Source organism: Strongylocentrotus purpuratus, unplaced genomic scaffold, assembly GCF_000002235.5.
Source record: "Strongylocentrotus purpuratus isolate Spur 01 unplaced genomic scaffold, Spur_5.0 spur5_scaffold_21, whole genome shotgun sequence".
Classification (NCBI taxonomy): Eukaryota; Metazoa; Echinodermata; class Echinoidea; order Camarodonta; family Strongylocentrotidae; genus Strongylocentrotus; species Strongylocentrotus purpuratus.
This window is the reverse complement of record NW_022145607.1, coordinates 34,245,954-34,264,910: the sequence shown is the minus strand read 5'-3', so window position 1 is coordinate 34,264,910 and position 18,957 is coordinate 34,245,954. Positions and strand designations below refer to the sequence as shown.

Genomic DNA, 18,957 nt, shown 5'->3' with positions numbered 1-18,957 from the left:
TAACTTTAGAATCGATTTCAACCGCGACAACGATCACTGAATATTGTAGGGTCGCACATGCTTCCAATATGTTCATTTGAACCAAATGCATGACCCCATACCAAAACTTTGTATTACCTTTAATCCCCATTGCGATACATTGACAAGAGGAATTTTTTTGGGAAAAAGCAATCCAAGAAGCATAATTGCTAATTTTAGAAGATGCATCTCTTTTTTAATGTATACAGGAAGAGCATAGAAGTCTTGAAGCAGTGTCAAACCAGTTTCACCCAGGTAGCTGGAAGGCTAGGTCAGGCAGTAGGAGCATTCACACTCCCAGGGACTGGTGAACAAACACAAGTTGTGCAGTCTGTTGTGTTCATTGCACAGTGCATCAGGAACTGGAGTGCAGAGTTTGAGACATGGAACCATTCTCTTGGAGAGGAGATGCCACTTACATCAGGTGAGATATTTGGTTAAAGGCTGAATGGTGAATTTTATAGTGATAATAATACTCCGCTTTTATATAGCGCCTAATATATCGATACAATGATGTGCCCTAAGCGCTTAACAGATATATTATTACCCCGCTCATCGGATTCAGGCTTACCCGCACACAATGTATACACATTTCCCACTCCCTGGGGAGCGTTCCAGCCAGTCGCATTCATTAGGAAGGGTGTCCCCAGGTCAATCTGGATTTTTTAGAATATAGCGCTTAGTATGAAATACAGTCTGTAAGCCCTTTACGGATATTAAAACCCTGGTCATCAGATTCATTCATGCACAATGTGCACTATCTATACTCCTCGGGGAGTATTCCTACCGTATGATCATCACAAGGGCATATGTCAATTACTATCACAAAGGCCTTTATCATCCTACCAGGTCCCCATTTTTCTCCTGGGTATGGAGTGGCAAATGTAGATTAATGTTTGCCAAAGGACACTAGTGACGTGTCAGGAATCCTGTGTTCTTGCGTCAAAATTTCGAACCGTAGTCCTGGGGTGGCAAAGTAGAATAATGCCAACCAACCAACCTTCAATCATCATGATAATGAGGTAGTAACGATTTAATGTCATTTCTCTTTATCCATAACAGTTACTGATATGGCTACCACGTCGCTGAATGTGATGTCTGATGCCGAACACAAGATGGAGGAGACCATAAGGTGCATCTTACTTGGTGTCCAGTCTCTTGTGAAAGCAGACCAGACTATCACGGCAGAGGAAGAATCGGATGTTAAAGAAGAGAAAGCAGAACAGAAAGGTAACTTTGCACAGAGACCAACCATGGGGGTGTTTCACAAAGATTCTAAGTCGAACTTAACTCTAAGTTGGACTTAGAAATTATGGAGAGCCATTTGTAGCCTTAAAATAAAATATATTCAAAAGCAAAAATTCAAGTACATGAGACTTTTCATCAATTCAACGTCAAGAACATGAAATTTGCCATGATAATAGAAAATATGAATAATTTGAATCAGCATTTTATGCCTTTTGAAATAACTTTTACAAAATATTTTCAAAGATGCTAATGGCTTTCCATAATTGTCAAGTCCAACTTAGGATCTTTGTGAAACACCCCCATGCCTTTCCCAGAAGAACTATGCTACAAAAAATTTATCAGTTTACCAGTGCATTGTCTCTCTCTACATACAGCGAAGATGAGCAGACTTCTACTCAGTCTTCTGAAGAGTTGCAGTTGTTTGAAATTGATTTGAAATTACAAATTATCCACTTATTCAGAGCGTTACAAATGCCTGTGGCATACAGATCAAACTGCCTTTGGTTTGATTGATCTCAATAGCAGGTTAAGTCGTGAGGGATTAGCTACACATTTTTATGAAGAAAGAGGTCCTGAATAAAATTTGTTAAATTAACATTATCATTTGAAAAGATACAATAAGCTGAAATGTTGCATCTTGTAATAGTAACACTGTATAGTGCAAAAAAAAGTAATGTAGATGCCCTAATAAATTAGTTTCATTCGGGACTTCACCAAATGGGTCAATAATCCTTTGTTATATCTCACAGAAGATGGAGAAGAAAGTGACCTCGATCTTGAAGGTCTTCTGGTCAAGAAGATGGTGTCAGGATTATCACTTGACCAGAGGTTACTGGAGGTCAGCAAGGTCGTGACCTGTGGAGCTGACCTTCTGGCTATCCTCTACAATCTGAGGGAGCAGTGCAGATCAGTGCAAGATGAACAGGTAGGATGAACATCTTCTCAATATCTTTTTCAATAACAAGTTGTTGTTGTCTAGTAGATAAGTCTCTGGACTGTGAACCACAATATATGGGGGTTTGAATCCTGCCACAGCAATAATGTCCTTTGGCAAGACATTAATCTACATTTGCCACACTCAACCCAGGTTTAGTAACAGGGTACCTGGTAGGATACGTTCCTTGAATGCTCTGAGCACTATAATCGCAGGAGCTAATGCTGAGGTAATAATTTCCAAAGTCCTTTGTAAACGCATAGAGACGTTATATCATGATGTGATATGCACTGTACAAGAACTGTATATTATTATTTTTGTCATCAGATTTGTATAATTTGTGACAAGGTGTCTCATTTTTTCTTCCAAGAAGCAAAGAAAAATGAAAGGTTGAAGGGGTAGGGGGGTATCAATTTTCGAAATTTCACTCTTTAAAGTTGATGGCAATTGCTCCAAAATGTGGTAAGCAAATATTAATCGACTACGAGGGTAATGGTGCAAACTATCATCGCCGGGGTGATCTCGGGGCTACTATCTTCCCCGAGATCACCGAGGCGATGATAGTTTGTATCCATTGCCCGAGTAAAGGAGGTTAATATTTGTTTTATATCCCACATCGGCAATAAGGTCAATTTAAAGTGAATTTTACATAATTAAAACAACTGATTTTGCAGACAGTTTAGCTTCAGCTAGATTTTACAAAGCACAACATGCGTACATGTAATACAGTTGATGCGCGCTCATTTGACATTGACATTGACTTTGACATTTCGCGTAACCTACTTTGCTATGCTTATTCAATGCGCAAGTCGCGCAAGTGGGGCAGCAGCAAAAAATTACTTTACAAAAAGACCTATCTCAGGTACTTATCTATACCGTTTTTGTGCTCTGTACAATCGCAATGCAAACAACTATACATGAGGGATATAATAGTAAATATTGATTATTCTGTTGGATGTACAATGTATTCATGCTCGATCGTGTGTAAATGATTTAGGAGTAAGAGAAATGTTTCGGGGGATCAGCTTCCTATTTTGATTATTCTTTTCATTTTCATTTTTCACTTTAATCCCAGATCTTCAACCAATGTTGCTCCCTGGCGACGAGCCTCATTCCCATGATGCAGCAGTACCTTGGACTAGCCTGTGTGTTTCTCCATCACATGGTGGCAGCACACCGAGCAACAGGCAAACTACAGTCTGTGCTTCTCTCCATCTTCACTGACCTAGCATCTCAGGTGAGGCAACCAATTGGAATCAAAACCTTTTGTCTGATCCCTTCGATTTTTGCTTGATTAGTATCAAGACATGTTTTAATCGTTTTTAAATGTTTTAAACCGTGTACACCATGGCCAGGGAACAGACTTCTATTGTGGATAACCTATGTTGCAGGCACCGCTGTACATTGATAAACCTCTCTGTAGTTAGTGTGCTACAGTATGCCGAAGGTGCCTTACTGAACGAGTGGCTTGTTAGCCTTAATTTTGTTATTTTTCCCCCTACTATTTACACAAGCACTCTTCAAACAATCTTTTAATGAAGTATGACAATCCCTTTTAAAAAAAGACATAATCTGGGAGAGGGAATAAAAAAAAAATTATAATTTCTAACAGCAATTGAATAGATGTACTCTGTATGTACAATATATATATCTACAAACTTGTTTTTTTTCACAAAGATCCTAAGTTGAACTTTTCTTTAAAGTGGACTTAATTATAATTGAAAGCTGTTAGTATCTTTGAAAATATTTTGTAAAAGTTATTTTAAAAGGCATAAAATGTTGATTCAAATCATTCATATTTTCTATTACCAAGGAGGTTTCATGTTCTTGATGTGGAATTTATGAAATGTCTAAAATACTTGAATATTTGCTTTTGAATATTTGTTATTTTAAGGCTACAAATGGCTCTCCATAAATTTTAAGTCGAACTTCAGAGTTAAGTTTCGACTTAGGATCTTTGTGAAACACCCCCCAGGCCAGTTTAAGTTATGAAGGTATTTCTTGCTTTTGTTTTACAGGGCTTCTGTCTCCCTGCTGAGTACTCTGACGAGATGGTAGGAGAGGGCGCTACAGAGTTTGAAGACATCGAGGGCGGAGGTATCGGTGATGGGGAAGGCACCAAGGATGTCAGCGATCAGATCGAGAATGAAGACCAGGTGAGAATCAGTCTCAAACTTGTCAAACAGACAATTTTTGCCAGTCTCGCTAAAATTAGATTCGTTTTACATACTCATGAACTTGTACCAGACCAAACCTTATTGCACATCATCAATGACTCAATGCTGGCTTGGTGAATCCAATGACAGGAGTAATGATAACTACAATGTATGGTGCTTAGAAACGTAATATTAAGCGTATACAAATGTGACTATTATTCTTAATATCATCATCATAAATGTGGTCTTTATCGATCAGGTACAAGATACTAAGATGCCTGGTGACAAAGAGAAGGAAGAGGAAGACTTTGATGAGCAACCTGATCTGAAGGACGAAGAACACGGCATCGAGATGTCTGAAGACTTTGAAGGGAAGTTACATGAACAGGACCCAGCAGGTGAGAAAATCTCCAAGAACAATATTTTGTTCTTCTAAAGGTTGAAGATAAGATTAATGAATACAGTTTTCAATTTAAATCAAGATACAAATTAATGTACATGTAGATGAAATAATTATGCTATGCCTGCTGATATTCAAGCAAACATGATTTGTGAGAAACTCTCCGTAGTAGATAATGAGGTGAAAATCTAAGTACAAACAACTTACCTATAAACAACCTGGTAATGACAACCATCAATTTATTAGATTGAAGAATGCATTATTTTCATCGACTCTATGTGCTAGACATTTAAAATTTATGTAAAAAACAATTTACATGAAGGTTGTTATACATAATATTTTGAATTGCTGTACTTAGTAAAATGTATGTGACTTCAAATAAATTATATCTTATTTTTGCCTTTATCATTGTAAAAGGAGCTCCTGATATTGATGAGAAAAAGGATGTTGGAGAAGAATAGATTGACAAATGAATGGAGCAATGACAGAAAAATTCCATTGTTCCTAATTGGAAGATGAAAGGCTGTTGTAAACATAACTAATGAAAACAGAACTTACACTGAGTGGTTGAATTAACACAAATGAATATACTTGCATCAAAATATTTCGTATTTCTTCTTTCTCCTTTCTGTTCGTCAGAAGGAGAACAAGACAAAGATGAGAAAGAAAATGAAGGAGAGGAGGAGTTGGACAAGCAGATGGGGGATGTGGATGGACCGGAATCCGACAAGCTGGATGAGAGGATGTGGGGAGATGAAGAGGAGGAAGAAGAAGATGAAGAGAAGAAGAACAAAGAGAAGGATGATGAGTTTGGAGACGGCATGGATGAGGAGGAGTCAAGGATGGTTGCTCAGGAAGAAAATCAAGGTGAGGCACGGAATGTTGGGTTCATTGGTAAAATAAAATAAAATAAGGAAAGTAATAAGGAAAGTAAGTAAGGTGAGTGAGTGGGTGGGTGAGGGAGGGTGTGAGTGAGTGAGTGGGTGGGTGGGTGGATGGGCGAGTGGGTGAGGGAGGGTACGAGTGAGTGAGTGGGTGGGTGGGTGGGTGAGTGAGGGAGTGAGTGGGTGAGTGAGTGGGTGGGTGGGTGAGTGGAGTGACTGAGTGGGTGAGTGAGTGGGTGGGTGTGGATGAGTGAGTGGGTATGGGGGTGGGTGAGTGAGCGAGTGAGTGAGTGGGTGGATGGATGGGTGGGTGGGTGGGTGAGTGAGTGGGTGAGTGAGTGGGTTATTGGATGGGTGAGTGGGTGGTCGAGTGAGTGAGTGCATGGGTGGGTGGGAGAGTGAGGGAGTGAGTGAGTGGGTGGGTGAGTACAGTGAGTAAGTGGGTGAGTGAGTGGGGTGGTGTGGATGAGTGAGTGGGTTATTGGGTGAGTGAGCGAGTGAGTGAGTGGGTGAGTGAGTGGGTTATTGGATGGGTGAGTGAGTGGGTAGGTGAGTGAGTGAGGGAGTGAGTCAGTGGGTGGGTGGGTGAGTAGAGTGAGTGAGTGGGTGAGTGAGTGGGTGGGTAACTGAGCGAGTAGGTCAATAGAGTGAGTCGAGCGAGTGAGTGAGGCGAGCGAGTGCTGTGTGAAAATGACATGAAAAAACCAAAGCACACTAGTAATTAACGGTGTATAAACCGCACTTTTTTGTCGCCGAAAAAAAATTCAAAGTCGGGGGGTGCGGTTTATAAATGGTACACCAAATTTTTTAAATTTTTTATTTTTATTTTTATAGTTTCGATTTATGCCCCTCCACCTGGCGCTATGCCTTGCAATGTCTCCCAGCTCAGTAATCGGTGTGTTGACTCACCACACAGAAACTAGAACAACACTCTAATTTGTCTGTCATCTTGGTTTGAAAGTAATCTTTCTGATAAATCTCAATATGTAGTTTATAATAATAATTCCTCCAATTTTTCTTCTATTACACGGCGTACCACAAGGTTCTATCCTTGGTCCTCTACTGTTATTTAATTTACATTAATGATCTTACACATTCAGCTGCACCTCGCAGTTAAATGAAAGGCCTTCCCTGACTGGGCGAAAAATAGGGGTGCGGTTAATACACGAGGGCGGTTTATACACCGTAAATTACGGTAATCGTGTAATAACTTGCTTAGGTGGCACTAAAGTATCTTTTTCAAACTCCTACTTGTCTAAAATAAATACAGTAATACAGTTTTGATCTGCCCAGGGCTTCTTTTGAGATTATTTACCATGTGTAAAACAGTGCTTCACGGTGCCACCATGCTTACAAGACATAATTTTAACTTTCAGTTTCATTCATTTGGTCTTATTTTGATTTTTAATATTGCTATAGATATCTTTTATTTGAAATAGAATTGATTACCTTATTTTCTTTGGCTGTCATTCTCATGGCATTTTAAATAATATATGTACATATACATCTTAGGGAGACTTACTGTTACTTACGGAGACAGATCCTTCCTCAAGGCCACACCTGTTCTCTGGAAGTCACATCATTCTTTTCTGAGGAAGTTAGATTCCATATAACAACTCAAAACACCTTTGAAAAAATATAAATTTATATACCTTGACTTTCAATACCCATAGATTATCTGTTGAGCTATTTTCTAAAATTTAACTTGCATATTAATTATTGCTGTGCCTTGATCGAAAGTTTTGGATATGTGCTCATTATAAATTAAATTGTATTGTTATCATCTAACCAGTTCCTGAGTTTGCATAATCTTATTCTGCAATCAACCGTTCATTTAATAGTACGTTCCTCAACATCATATTGTTCTTTCATCTTATAGGTGATGCAGAGGGAGACGATAAGGAGCAGAAGAAGGAGCAGAAAGATAATCCTGAAGAGCCCCCCGATCCCAATAATCTTGAGCCACAGGATGAGGTGTGTGTTATTAATCAAGTGTTTTCAGTTGTCATACTGAGTATTTATGTGTACTACATTTACATGTGTGTATTTTCAGTTGTCATACTGATTATTTACGTGTACATGTGTATTTGCACATGTTTGTTAATTTAAAGACGCATGGAAGAGGGCTCTCATGAGAATTCATACATGCCAACTGTTCAGATTAAAGAGGAAAATTCCTCTTTTTGGGAGAAGATAATTATCATTTTAATGCAGGTGTTCCTCTTCCTGTACAAATTTGTCTGTAGTATTGAATAGGAGAGTTAGGATTGTTCCTCTTTTTTTTGAAAATAGCATAATTTGTACAGATTTCTGATTTTCAAATGTTGGCATGTATGAGAATTCAACAACATTCGGGTGTTTACCTTAAATATTGCACAGTTTTTCATGATAGGGTCTGGAAAGCGGGGGTTAGCCTATAGATGTGCATCTGTGGTTTTGTACTATAGCTGCATACAGGCATGCTTCAAGCATGGATAGATGGTACATTTATACCCCATTTGGATTCATCGTTTGTAAATGATCTTTTCTTATGATTGTACTATCTATCCCTTTGTCTAGGGTAACCGGGTGGCTACTGTATTAAGCCTATGGAAATGAATGAGTTCAATACTCAATGGTTTAATAACCATATTGATTTTTACAGAGTGAATTCAACGATGATGAGGTCGACCCCAGGAAAGCCAACGACCCGCCTCCAGCTCCTGTACCAGATGACCTTGACCTTCCAGATGACCTCACCATGGATACGGATGAGAAGGTGGAGGAGGGGGAGGAGAACCAAGAAGGTATTAAAAGGGACAAAACATTTTTGTACAGTCAAACCTACTTTAGTGACCACCTGTCTACAAAGACCACATATTTTGTTTCCCTTGAAAATGGTTTCTCATTGAAACATGTACTAAAGGAACCTGTCTACAAAGACCACTTGTCTATAAAGACTACTTTTTGTGTTTCCCTTTGGCGGTCGCTATAGACAGGTTTGACTGTATAATGAAAATGAGTGGCCTAGATCTAAAGGATTGATAAGCTCACTCAGTGTACGTAGCAGGGTTGGCCATAAAGATACATCCCCAGCCGTGGACCAGCGAAGCCCAAGCTAGGGACTCATACGACTTGACTACCTCGACTGATTAAACTAAAGAACCAGACTTTGCATAAATAGTCAAATTTGACTGAACGCCAAAAGTACAACAAACAACAACTGTATAATGAATATTCCATGACGATGGTGATACATGCTTGTAATGGTCAACTGTCAAAAAACTATATTAGGGGGATGGGGAGGTTTGCTCTGACAAATTTTCAGCAAAAGCAAATGTTTACAATTGATAGCTTGAAGTAGCATCATGTGCTGGCCTTTGACACAAGGCCCTCTGTAAAAAAAGAACTTGCTTACAGGGTGTTTCAAGAAATGAGCCTGAGTAAACTGAAAAAATGGGAGACACAGGTAGAAAACACTAGGCAATTAATCTTCCCCTCACTCTTCCAACCATTACCTAGTTTGAGTAAAACCAAAGTACTCGCATAACATATATTTTTGGCAAAATCCTCTCATTTTGAGTAAAACACCTGCTTTTTTGTTCTTCCTCTACACCATTTAACAGAATCGAATCCTTTGGATATTGAGGAAGAGAGGTTCGATGAGGCACCGAAGGAAGGTGAGGAAGATCAAGAAGGTGACGGAGAAGGAAAAGACGAGGAAAAGATGGAGACTGGAGAGAAGGATGGTGAGGAGGAAGGTGCCAAACAAGAGGAGCCAGTTGCCATGGAAACAAATGAAGACGAGCATCAGGAGGATGGAGATGGCGATGAAGAGGGGATGGGAGAAGATAAGAAGGGATTTGAAGATAAGGTGAGGGACCAAATATCTGTTTTGTCACTATTTGTGAACAAATAATCAATATTGATGATAATTGATTTACAAAGTGCTCTGTCTTGAGGAGATAAAGCGGTGACTTCTACTATTACCCCTGGAAGGTGTTTCACAAAGACTAAGATTGACTTTAAGTTGGACTTAACAATCAGAAAATGTAGATTCGAGACAATGATTTGTAAGTCCCTTCAGGGATCAATGCCAGTAACTGGTGAGAGCAAACAGTGGCATGAATGGTCTGCCATAGTTAAGTCCAACTTAAAGTTGATCTTAGTCTTTGTGAAACACTCTCCTGTTCTTGTGAGCTTCCATGATATAACAATTCTATTCAAACCAAGCTGAACATCTAGATGGACCAAAGGCTTAGTGAAATTTTTGCCCCCAAATATATTTGTATGTATTTTGAGCATTTTCCTGCATTGCATATTCATGAAATACACTCAGAAAACAAAGAATTGCACAAGATATTTCTCATTAAGCATATGAAATGATGATTCTTTTGCCTGAAACATTTCAAATTTTGTTATGAATCAGTAATACATTTATGTATACAGTAAGAAATATTTATCCAACATTTTATCAGTTTTCTATATTAGTACCCCTGAGTTTGAAACATTTCAAATTTTGTTATGAATCAGTAATACATGTATGTATACAGTAAGAAATATTTATCCAACATTTTATCAGTTTTCTATATTAGTACCCCTGAGTTTGAAACATTTCAAATTTTCTTATGAGTCAGTTAAACATGTATGTATGCAATATGAAATATATATCCAAAATGTTATCAGTTTTCTATTTGAGTACCCCCTAAAAAGTGTAATATTAGCTTTAATCCCTTTAACATTTTTTTTTTATTTTAAAGGAGGAGGGAGATGAAAACAAAGAGAATGAAGACGAGACTGCCGATCAGGATGAAGGTATCGACTATGCCCCAGACCAGTCCCACGACACAGACCAGCCTCCTGTAGGATCTGAGGCCATGGCTAGGTCCAAGGCTTCCAAGGACATGGTCCCGGCCCCGGAGGATGAGGACGCGACGAAGGAACAAGAAGAGAAGAAGGAAGAGGCAGGGAAATCGGGAGAAGACCCTGAAGAAGATGTAAGTTATTCTGCTATCGGTGATAATGAGTGATTGAGTGAGTGAGTGGATGGGTGGGTGGGTGGGTGGGTGGGTGAGTGAGGGAGTGAGTGAGGGAATGGGTGAGTGAGTGAGTGGGTGAGTGAGTGAGTTTTGATGAATTGTGATCTTAAAACTTGGCGCAGTTGAGAAATTTATTAGCCTGTGTTTAGTTTGGCATTGGTTCAAGTCCAGAGTTATATGTTTCAAAGTGGTGACTGTTAAGCCAGCCAGAGATACCTCTGCCAAGTAGCTCTGGAAAATGTGTGTTTTACAGTGTACTAACATCAATTCATATGCAATGGTTTAATCAAATTCTTCCCCTCCACGTACTGCTTGCAGAAGCACAAGTCAGGCACTGCCGAGTCTCGTCAAGACAAGAAAGGTCACGAGGGGTCAGCGACCTCAGAGGTCACAACCCAAGAGCAAAGTGCCCGTGAGGAGAGCCAGCAAAGCAACAAGCCCAGCCAGTCAGATAGCAAGAGAAGCCTGGGTTCCACCCAGGAACGATACAACAAACGTCTCAAGACCGTGGACGCCAGTGAGGAGATGGAGAGGAAGGATGGAGGCAAGGAGAAAGAAGTATGTCAAACTTTGTATTCATCTGGTTTTATAGGCTGAGACTACAGTAGATATATTATAACAAATCTTAACTATTGTTAATCATATCATGGATGCCAGTTTTCATGATCATTTTGGAGCGCAATTTTTTAGGGCTTCAATATTACACCATATCACAGACACTGATAACACGTAGGGCCATGCACCTCAGATTTAACATTGCTAAACGATGCCTTTAAATCAATCTCTCTTCTTTACTTTTCAAACACGAAGGATGAAACAGAGAAATCGGACCTCTACGAGCATCTGGCCGACTCTGAGGCTCACCACGACGCCCAGACGATGGATGCTGCCACCGAGGACCAGATGAAGGAGAAGGAGTCTGTTCCGGTGGCTGGAGAGGAGGGAGATGAAGAGCTGGAAGATGGAGACGAGGAGAAGATGAAGGTGGAGGAGGAGAAGAAGGAAGAGGTAGTGTGATTTATCAGTAATCAAATTTCTTTTGCAAATACAATTTTTTAGGGTCTACCATCTTTCTTAAAGCCCCTCTGCACTACTTATACAGACCTGCCAACCAGTACGATTTAGTTGTATTTAGTACAATTTTTAGAAACAAATACGACAGTATGATTTTCCTCAATAAAATATGATTTTCCACAAAAAACAATTTTTTTTTTTTTTTTTTTTAAAATATTTTTTTTAATTAATATTTTGTGTGTGTGTCCGCCATTTTCAATGACAAAATGACCATTCTGTCCTACAAAGTATCCTACAAGGATCTCACGTCGGCAATTTGGAGATGCCGATATCATGCATATTCAACCAATGATCCATACAAAAATTCTTTCTGTAGGTAGAAACTGTAAGAGGCATTGATCCGCGTAACAATCCCAAGTTTATTTTCAAGAATACAACTTTTGTCAGTAAAATACAACTTTTGGGATTAAAGAATACAGTTTTTGAACTCCAGAGGTTGGCACGTCTGCTTATAGCTTTTGGCGACCTCTATATAGCAAACGATGCATAATCGGTGACCATTGGTCCCCCATGGTCCCCTTTTTCTTATGTTAATTGAAAGCTGATTTGATGAGATAACCAGCTGTCAGTGACAATGCAGGGAGGTCTAATCTTTCTGGCCAAACTAGTGCAGAGGGGCTTTAAAGAAGAAAATGGTGACCTGTAGTCCATTAATACGATTGAAGTCATGATTTTTATGCATCCATGAAGAAAGAGTTGTTGTTCACCTTGCATCATATGAGAGAAAAATATTTTATAGGAAGTTAATCAGAATTTATTGAATCCTTGTAATATTTGAAGGCTTCCATGGTGAGGATAGATTTGAGAGAGGTTTGCGGTTACACCATGTTATTCAAATCCTGGCAATCATCTGAAGAAAAGGTTAACGTTTTGCCAGTTTTGTAGTAGAAATGATTGAACGGTGTATTATTTTATGTGGAACATGGGATAAAGAAAACAGGCAGACTAGTTCATTCAGTTAGAATATGATTCATCATTTCTAAAGGAAATCCTGTTCATTTGCCAAATGGCATTAGATACCTAAATATGCCATCTCTTGCCTTTCACTCAAGGACCCGGCAGTCAGCGATGAGCTCCCATCCCAAACCCTCACTGCAACCTCCGACAGCTCCAAACTAGAAGCCGTGCCCACAGACGCCAACACGGACACCAAGGAAGAGGACCACACCTCTCCGGACGACGATGCAGAGGAAGATGTCGACGCCATGGAAACAGAGGCGGAGGGAGAGAAGCTGACAGAGTCTACCATCCACACCGTCATGGATCACCTGGGACTGGGGGGCGGGGCAGTCGGCATGACGATGGACCCGGAGGAGGTGGAGAAGCTACGGAGGGAGATGGAGGAACAGTTGGCATTGATGAGTCGCCATGGAGACGGAGAGGTAGGGGGAAAAGTGCCATGTTCTTGTACATGTATAAAAGCCAGTTGTAGGCTTGAGTTTGTGGTATATATTGAGGGTTCAGTGACACATATTTTGCTAAAATGAGTATTTGATATCAAAATGTAGGCTTTCCATGAAACACAAAGACTTAATTCCACCCAACATGTCATTGAAGTCAATGGCTAGTGAAACATGGACTTAAGGCCCAAGTGCTCAGTGACACATAAACCACTTTTTCTAAAAATGACCAAAATGGAGTTACGTCTTTGTGTCACTGACGCCTCGATATGTTATTGGAGACATTCAATATCATCATAAGCTGAATGGTTTGTTTGTTGTAAGATCACAAGTACCTCAATTACATTGTACCCACATGTGCACAGATGGATTTTCCAGCATCAATGTTGACACAATCCCTGATGTAGCATAGGCAATTCATTTGGTACTCATTTTATTGTAGACAGTTTTGGATATGATGTTACAAAGATGTAAACGAAAAGTATGTCATTGCCTAACCATGTGACATTTATAGGATAATTTTTTTTCCTATCCACGAATGTTTGTGGATGATTGAATGATCTGATGGATAAAACATACTGGCCCAAATTCACAAAGGAGGTTTGTAGACAAACCTAGGTTTATGTGCGTCATATTCAGACCAAGGTTTGTCTGAACCTTGGTCTGAAACGCATTTAACCGTGGCATATGACGCACATAAACCTAGGCTTGTCAACAAACCTCCTTTGTGAATTTGGGCCATTGTATTTTGTCGGCTGCCTACAGGAAGGCTGCTTCTGCCATCAACATTACATGTACATACCTCTAACGGTCATCTTGCAGGAATCTGATTTCTTGATAAACATTAAAATACTGTCTATTATTAGAACCGTTACCTTGTTGACACTTTTATGTTCTTTGATACCTTTCTAGGATGATGAGGCGGAGAAGATGTGGCAGTCCTGTGAGTCAGTGACCTCATCCCTCGCCAGGGATCTATGCGAGCAACTCAGACTGGTCCTAGAACCCACACAGGCATCCAAACTCAGGTAACATCATCAACTAATGTCTTTTGGCAAGGTGTTAATCTACCTTTGCCACTCTCCACCCAGGTGAGGTAGATGGGTACCCTGTAGAAAGAAATTCCTTGAATGCTTGAGCATCTGTTGACAGTAGCTCAACTAAAGATGGGGGTAATGATATGACCGCAGGGTTTAAGGAGAAAATTGTATGAATACTGATGAGACTACTCATTAAAATCATTATTAATGAACAATCCAGCACAATTTGAAATGAAGGAAAAAAAAGTAAAACCAACCATATGAATCCTTCCATCCACAAAGCCTTTTGTTTTGCAGTTACATTACAAAGGGATAGTTCTTTTAACTTTGGATTTTCTGATTACACTTCATAGGGGAGATTTCAGGACCGGTAAGCGTCTGAACATGAGGAAGGTGATACCGTACATTGCTAGTGGGTTCCGCAAGGACAAGATCTGGTTGAGGAGAACAAAGCCTAGCAAGAGACAGTACCAGATCATGCTGGCTGTGGATGATTCCTCCAGCATGAATGATAATAGATCAAAGAGGGTAAGTGGTGGTGGTGGTGGTGGTGGTGGTGGTGGTGGTGGTGGTGATTATATTGATGATGATGACAATGACGATGACAGGAGGTGATGGTGATGATGATCGTAGTGGTGATGATAGGGGTGACGGTGATGGTGGTGATGATGATGGTGGTGATGATGATGGTGACGATGGTGATGATGATGGTAGTGGTGATGATAAGGGTGACAGTTATGGTGGTGATGATGCTGATGATGGTGATGATGACAAAGCAATGATGATGAAAGGTGGTGATGATAATGATGATGATGATGATGATAGTGATTATATGGATGATAATGATGATGACGGCGACAATTACGATGACAGGCGTTGTTGGTGATGTTGGTGATTATGATGATGATTGTAATGATAATGATGATGATGACAGTGATAATGATGGTCATGATAATGATGAAAGTAACCATAATAATGATGGTAATAATATCAATAAGTTTACTGAAGTATATGTACTGCTTTATGTTCTAAGTTTCTACCTATTCCAATCCTTGTTTCCATTGACCTGCCTTCTACCCACTAGCTCGCCTTTGAATCACTGGCTGTAATCAGCAATGCCCTCACATGGTTGGAAGCAGGACAGCTAGCAGTCTGCAGGTACTTTCAATCATCTTATTTCATTTAAATACTTACCGTTGTTATTTCAAATAGTAACACGATACTGCTTAATAGCAGATAGGAATTGTGAACTCAAAATATTTTTATAATATTGGATGGCCTTGAGTGTGATACCTGAATATATTGCTTGAGCTATGACGATATTGGACAAGTCAAAGACGAGTCTAATATCTTCTTAGCGAGAGCAATATATTCTTGTATCACACAAAAACAAAGCCATACAATATTATTATTATAATATTTGTCTGACTAGTGAAATAACAAAATTTGACTTACCTCGGTAAAGATGGCTTCGTTTTTGTGTGATATCGCCATGATATCGATATCAATAGTTGAAGTGCCTGGTTGACTGAGCAATACGAAAACAATATTGGTCGGTCATCCGGGTACTGCGCTAAAGGTATTGAATACACTGATTTATTGTACCATTTGGAAGCCTTATATAGATAATAATAAAGAATATTGAAATCTTCTCTCATTTATGCAATATTACTACCGGTATTTGTATTATGTAAATTTATGTAACTTATGTACTCTGCATATTTTCTCACCATTTATGTTGTCCTGTATATCTTCTTTGATTCAGTTTTGGTGAGTCAGTGAAGCTCCTGCATCCGTTCCATGATCAGTTTTCTGACCAATCAGGATCAAGTATTCTCAGACAATTCACATTCTCCCAGAAGAAGACAAAAATTGCTCAGGTAATATTCCCTTTTCACCAACTTTCCTCCTCGGATGCTGTGGAAATAAAAGATTGTTAAAGAGATCTAACCTGATTTTCTTATTTTTCAGTCCATTTGACAGACATAAATAATATCTAATATATGATAAATGAATTCTTGACCCAAACTTCCCAAAACTTTTGATCAAGGTGCAACAACCATGAAAATGCAATTTATGTAATACTTAATTCAACAGACAATCTACAGGAAATTTAGGTAAAGAGATACATTTTCAGGTGTGTTTTGAATTGATCTGTGGAATCTAAATCATCATCATCATCATTTATTGAAAACAGCATTTTCACGACCATGAAGACACTCCCTCCCTTCACTTCTTCTTGTCTTAAGAATTCTCCTCATTAGATCACCCTATTATATTATTCTGTTTCTTCACTGTATCTTGCCATCCACTTCCAGATCTCTCGCTCTTTTCACAGGTTCATCATCATCCCTTCTCAATACATGACCCATCCATCTCAATCCTCTTCACTTTACCACTCTCATCACAGCTTCTTCCAAACACAACCATTCCATGAGCTCATTTGTGTTCTTTTTATTGGAAATGAAATAGAATAATACGATACAAAGATGTAATTGTTATTGTAATTAACAGGTGAAAAGACCTGAATTATGGCAATTTTGTGCTGTAATAAATTGATATTTGACAGTGATATTTTTACTTGGGGGAAAAACAGTCTTGCTGATTTCTATTAAAGGTATACCGGTAGACCAGTTTTGGAAACGCCCCCTCTCAAAGAATGAAATGGAAGCTCTTATTACCAATCATGTGAAAGAATATGTTTTGACTAATATGTGATGATACAAATTTTGCCGGGAAACCGCCTAATAATTGATATATTTGGTAAATTATCATATCGATCGAGCCTGGATAGATATCACGAATGCACTTCAAGATTGAACATTTGGGCATATATTTCAGTTTTTTTGCAAATTAAGGTTAAAGTTTTGCCATCTAAACCTCTGAAGGCAATATTAAAAAAATATTGAATGGATATTTTGCACCCAAATCCTTCAACCGCAATTTTACCACTACTGGTCTTTACCTTTAAACTTCTCTCTTTTTCTGTAGCTCTTGAAGTATGCCTCAGCGTCCATGCTGACAGCTCGCTCCATGCGGCCACTAGGGGGCGCTTCGGCGGGTCACCCTGAGACCTCTCAGCTGCTGGTGATCGTGTCCGATGGGAGGGGGCTCTTCCTGGAGGGGATGGAGACGGTGAAGAACGCTGTGAGAGCTGCCAGGGATGCCAACATCTTCCTCATGTTTGTGGTCATTGACAACCCAGAAAACAAGGTATGATGATTAAGGGGATTGGGTATGTTTGCCTCCGATTTAAAAAAAAAAAAAAATCCTGGATTTAGCTCATGCTGCAATCATAATTCTAAACCAGGATTCTAAGTCAGGATTCCCATGACTTTTGCAAGCCGATCACCTGTAGTGTTTAGTAATTGTCATATGCCCTCTCACAGTAACCATAAAGTAGGAATACTCCTCCGGGATTGGAGATGGTGCACATTGTGGATAAATGAATCAAATGACATGGTTTAATAATATCTCTAAAGTGCTAAGAGATGGTATTTGTATTAACCACTTGACTGCTTACCACGTACATGCTTAGGGCATTGCACTTTCAAGACTGTAGCACTGCAATGATGTTACACAGGTCTTGAACAGTAGATGGCGCTCTTCCAAAAAAACATCTGGCTTTTTTGTGTACAGTGTACAATTTTTGTCAGGTTTTTGTACACTACACAAATGCTGTAGCACAGGGGGTATTAACACGTTTTAAGCCAATAGCAGTCAAGTGGTTAAGCACCTTATAAATCCAGATTATTATCTATTCTTGATATTGTAATGCTTTACTACACCAAATAGTACAAGGATCACATCTCTTTCTCTTGACTTTTTAATCTTTGCAGGACTCCATCTTGGATATCCGCGTCCCGATCTTCAAGCAGGCAGGAGCGATGCCGGAGATTCAGTCCTACATGGAACATTTCCCTTTCCCCTTCTATATCATTCTACGAAACATCAGCGCTCTACCAGAGACATTAAGCGATGCCCTAAGGCAGTGGTTCGAGTTGGTGACTGCCACCGATAAGAGTTGATGAAATATCCTTCAGTCCAACATGTAGGAATTTGTGTTCTTTGTTTGTTTGTTTGTTTTATTTCCGTATAAAAAAGACATCATGCATTCAGTAAAACAATTACAAATAGAATTATGAATTACAAGATAGCCCATATTCAGCGGTATCGTTATGATGCCTCTGGTCTTCCATGGATCTTACTCTTAACCACGAAATGAAATGCCAAAGCTTTACAAGAAACAGCTATTAAGTCATAAGGTTCTATAGATTTGTAATTGATCATGATCACTTCTGCATATAAGAGGTTATTAACCCTCTTGTAATCAATCTAGAGTATGTAGATACATGTAAATGTTTATATATATGTATTGTATCTTAAGGAACATAATGCTTATGTTATATATTGTTTAATGTCGAGATATTTATGGACCTAATTGAACATTTTTTTATCCATCTATAAATGTTCCTTTTAGTCATATACCTAAAGCACAGAGCAAACTATACGATCATCCTGCGATCCAATTTTTCAAAGAAATGGCAATTATATTAGATATAGAAAGCTAAAGATACATCATCATTGTGATGTAGGTTCCAAATATTGATTTGAGTGCTAACAACTGGAAGTCTAATGCATTTAATATTTCTATTCAGAATATAATATGATTGCAGGGCCCTCAGGGAGAACGTTATTAGTACTGATGAGGCCACCCTGGGTAAACAAGACGTGCTATTATTATTATTTGTATTATTATAATTATTACTTTGTACAGATGTGCAT

General features: G+C 39.1%; 1 protein-coding gene across 1 annotated transcript in view; it reads left to right on the top strand.

Annotated features, from left to right (window-relative positions):
* Window positions 1–18,957, top strand: part of LOC581301 (midasin) — a 37,379-nt gene extending 18,422 nt beyond the window's left edge. The window contains exons 24-43 of the mRNA XM_030994351.1: window positions 199–442; window positions 1,081–1,248; window positions 2,016–2,191; window positions 3,276–3,437; window positions 4,219–4,356; window positions 4,616–4,754; window positions 5,396–5,623; window positions 7,520–7,614; window positions 8,285–8,426; window positions 9,246–9,493; window positions 10,380–10,616; window positions 10,977–11,216; window positions 11,469–11,666; window positions 12,785–13,114; window positions 14,045–14,160; window positions 14,526–14,700; window positions 15,257–15,330; window positions 15,938–16,052; window positions 17,164–17,385; window positions 18,012–18,957. Coding sequence (XP_030850211.1) covers window positions 199–442; window positions 1,081–1,248; window positions 2,016–2,191; window positions 3,276–3,437; window positions 4,219–4,356; window positions 4,616–4,754; window positions 5,396–5,623; window positions 7,520–7,614; window positions 8,285–8,426; window positions 9,246–9,493; window positions 10,380–10,616; window positions 10,977–11,216; window positions 11,469–11,666; window positions 12,785–13,114; window positions 14,045–14,160; window positions 14,526–14,700; window positions 15,257–15,330; window positions 15,938–16,052; window positions 17,164–17,385; window positions 18,012–18,200 — 3,636 coding nt within the window. The 3' untranslated portion in view covers window positions 18,201–18,957. The remainder of the gene's footprint in view (window positions 1–198; window positions 443–1,080; window positions 1,249–2,015; window positions 2,192–3,275; window positions 3,438–4,218; window positions 4,357–4,615; window positions 4,755–5,395; window positions 5,624–7,519; window positions 7,615–8,284; window positions 8,427–9,245; window positions 9,494–10,379; window positions 10,617–10,976; window positions 11,217–11,468; window positions 11,667–12,784; window positions 13,115–14,044; window positions 14,161–14,525; window positions 14,701–15,256; window positions 15,331–15,937; window positions 16,053–17,163; window positions 17,386–18,011) is intronic.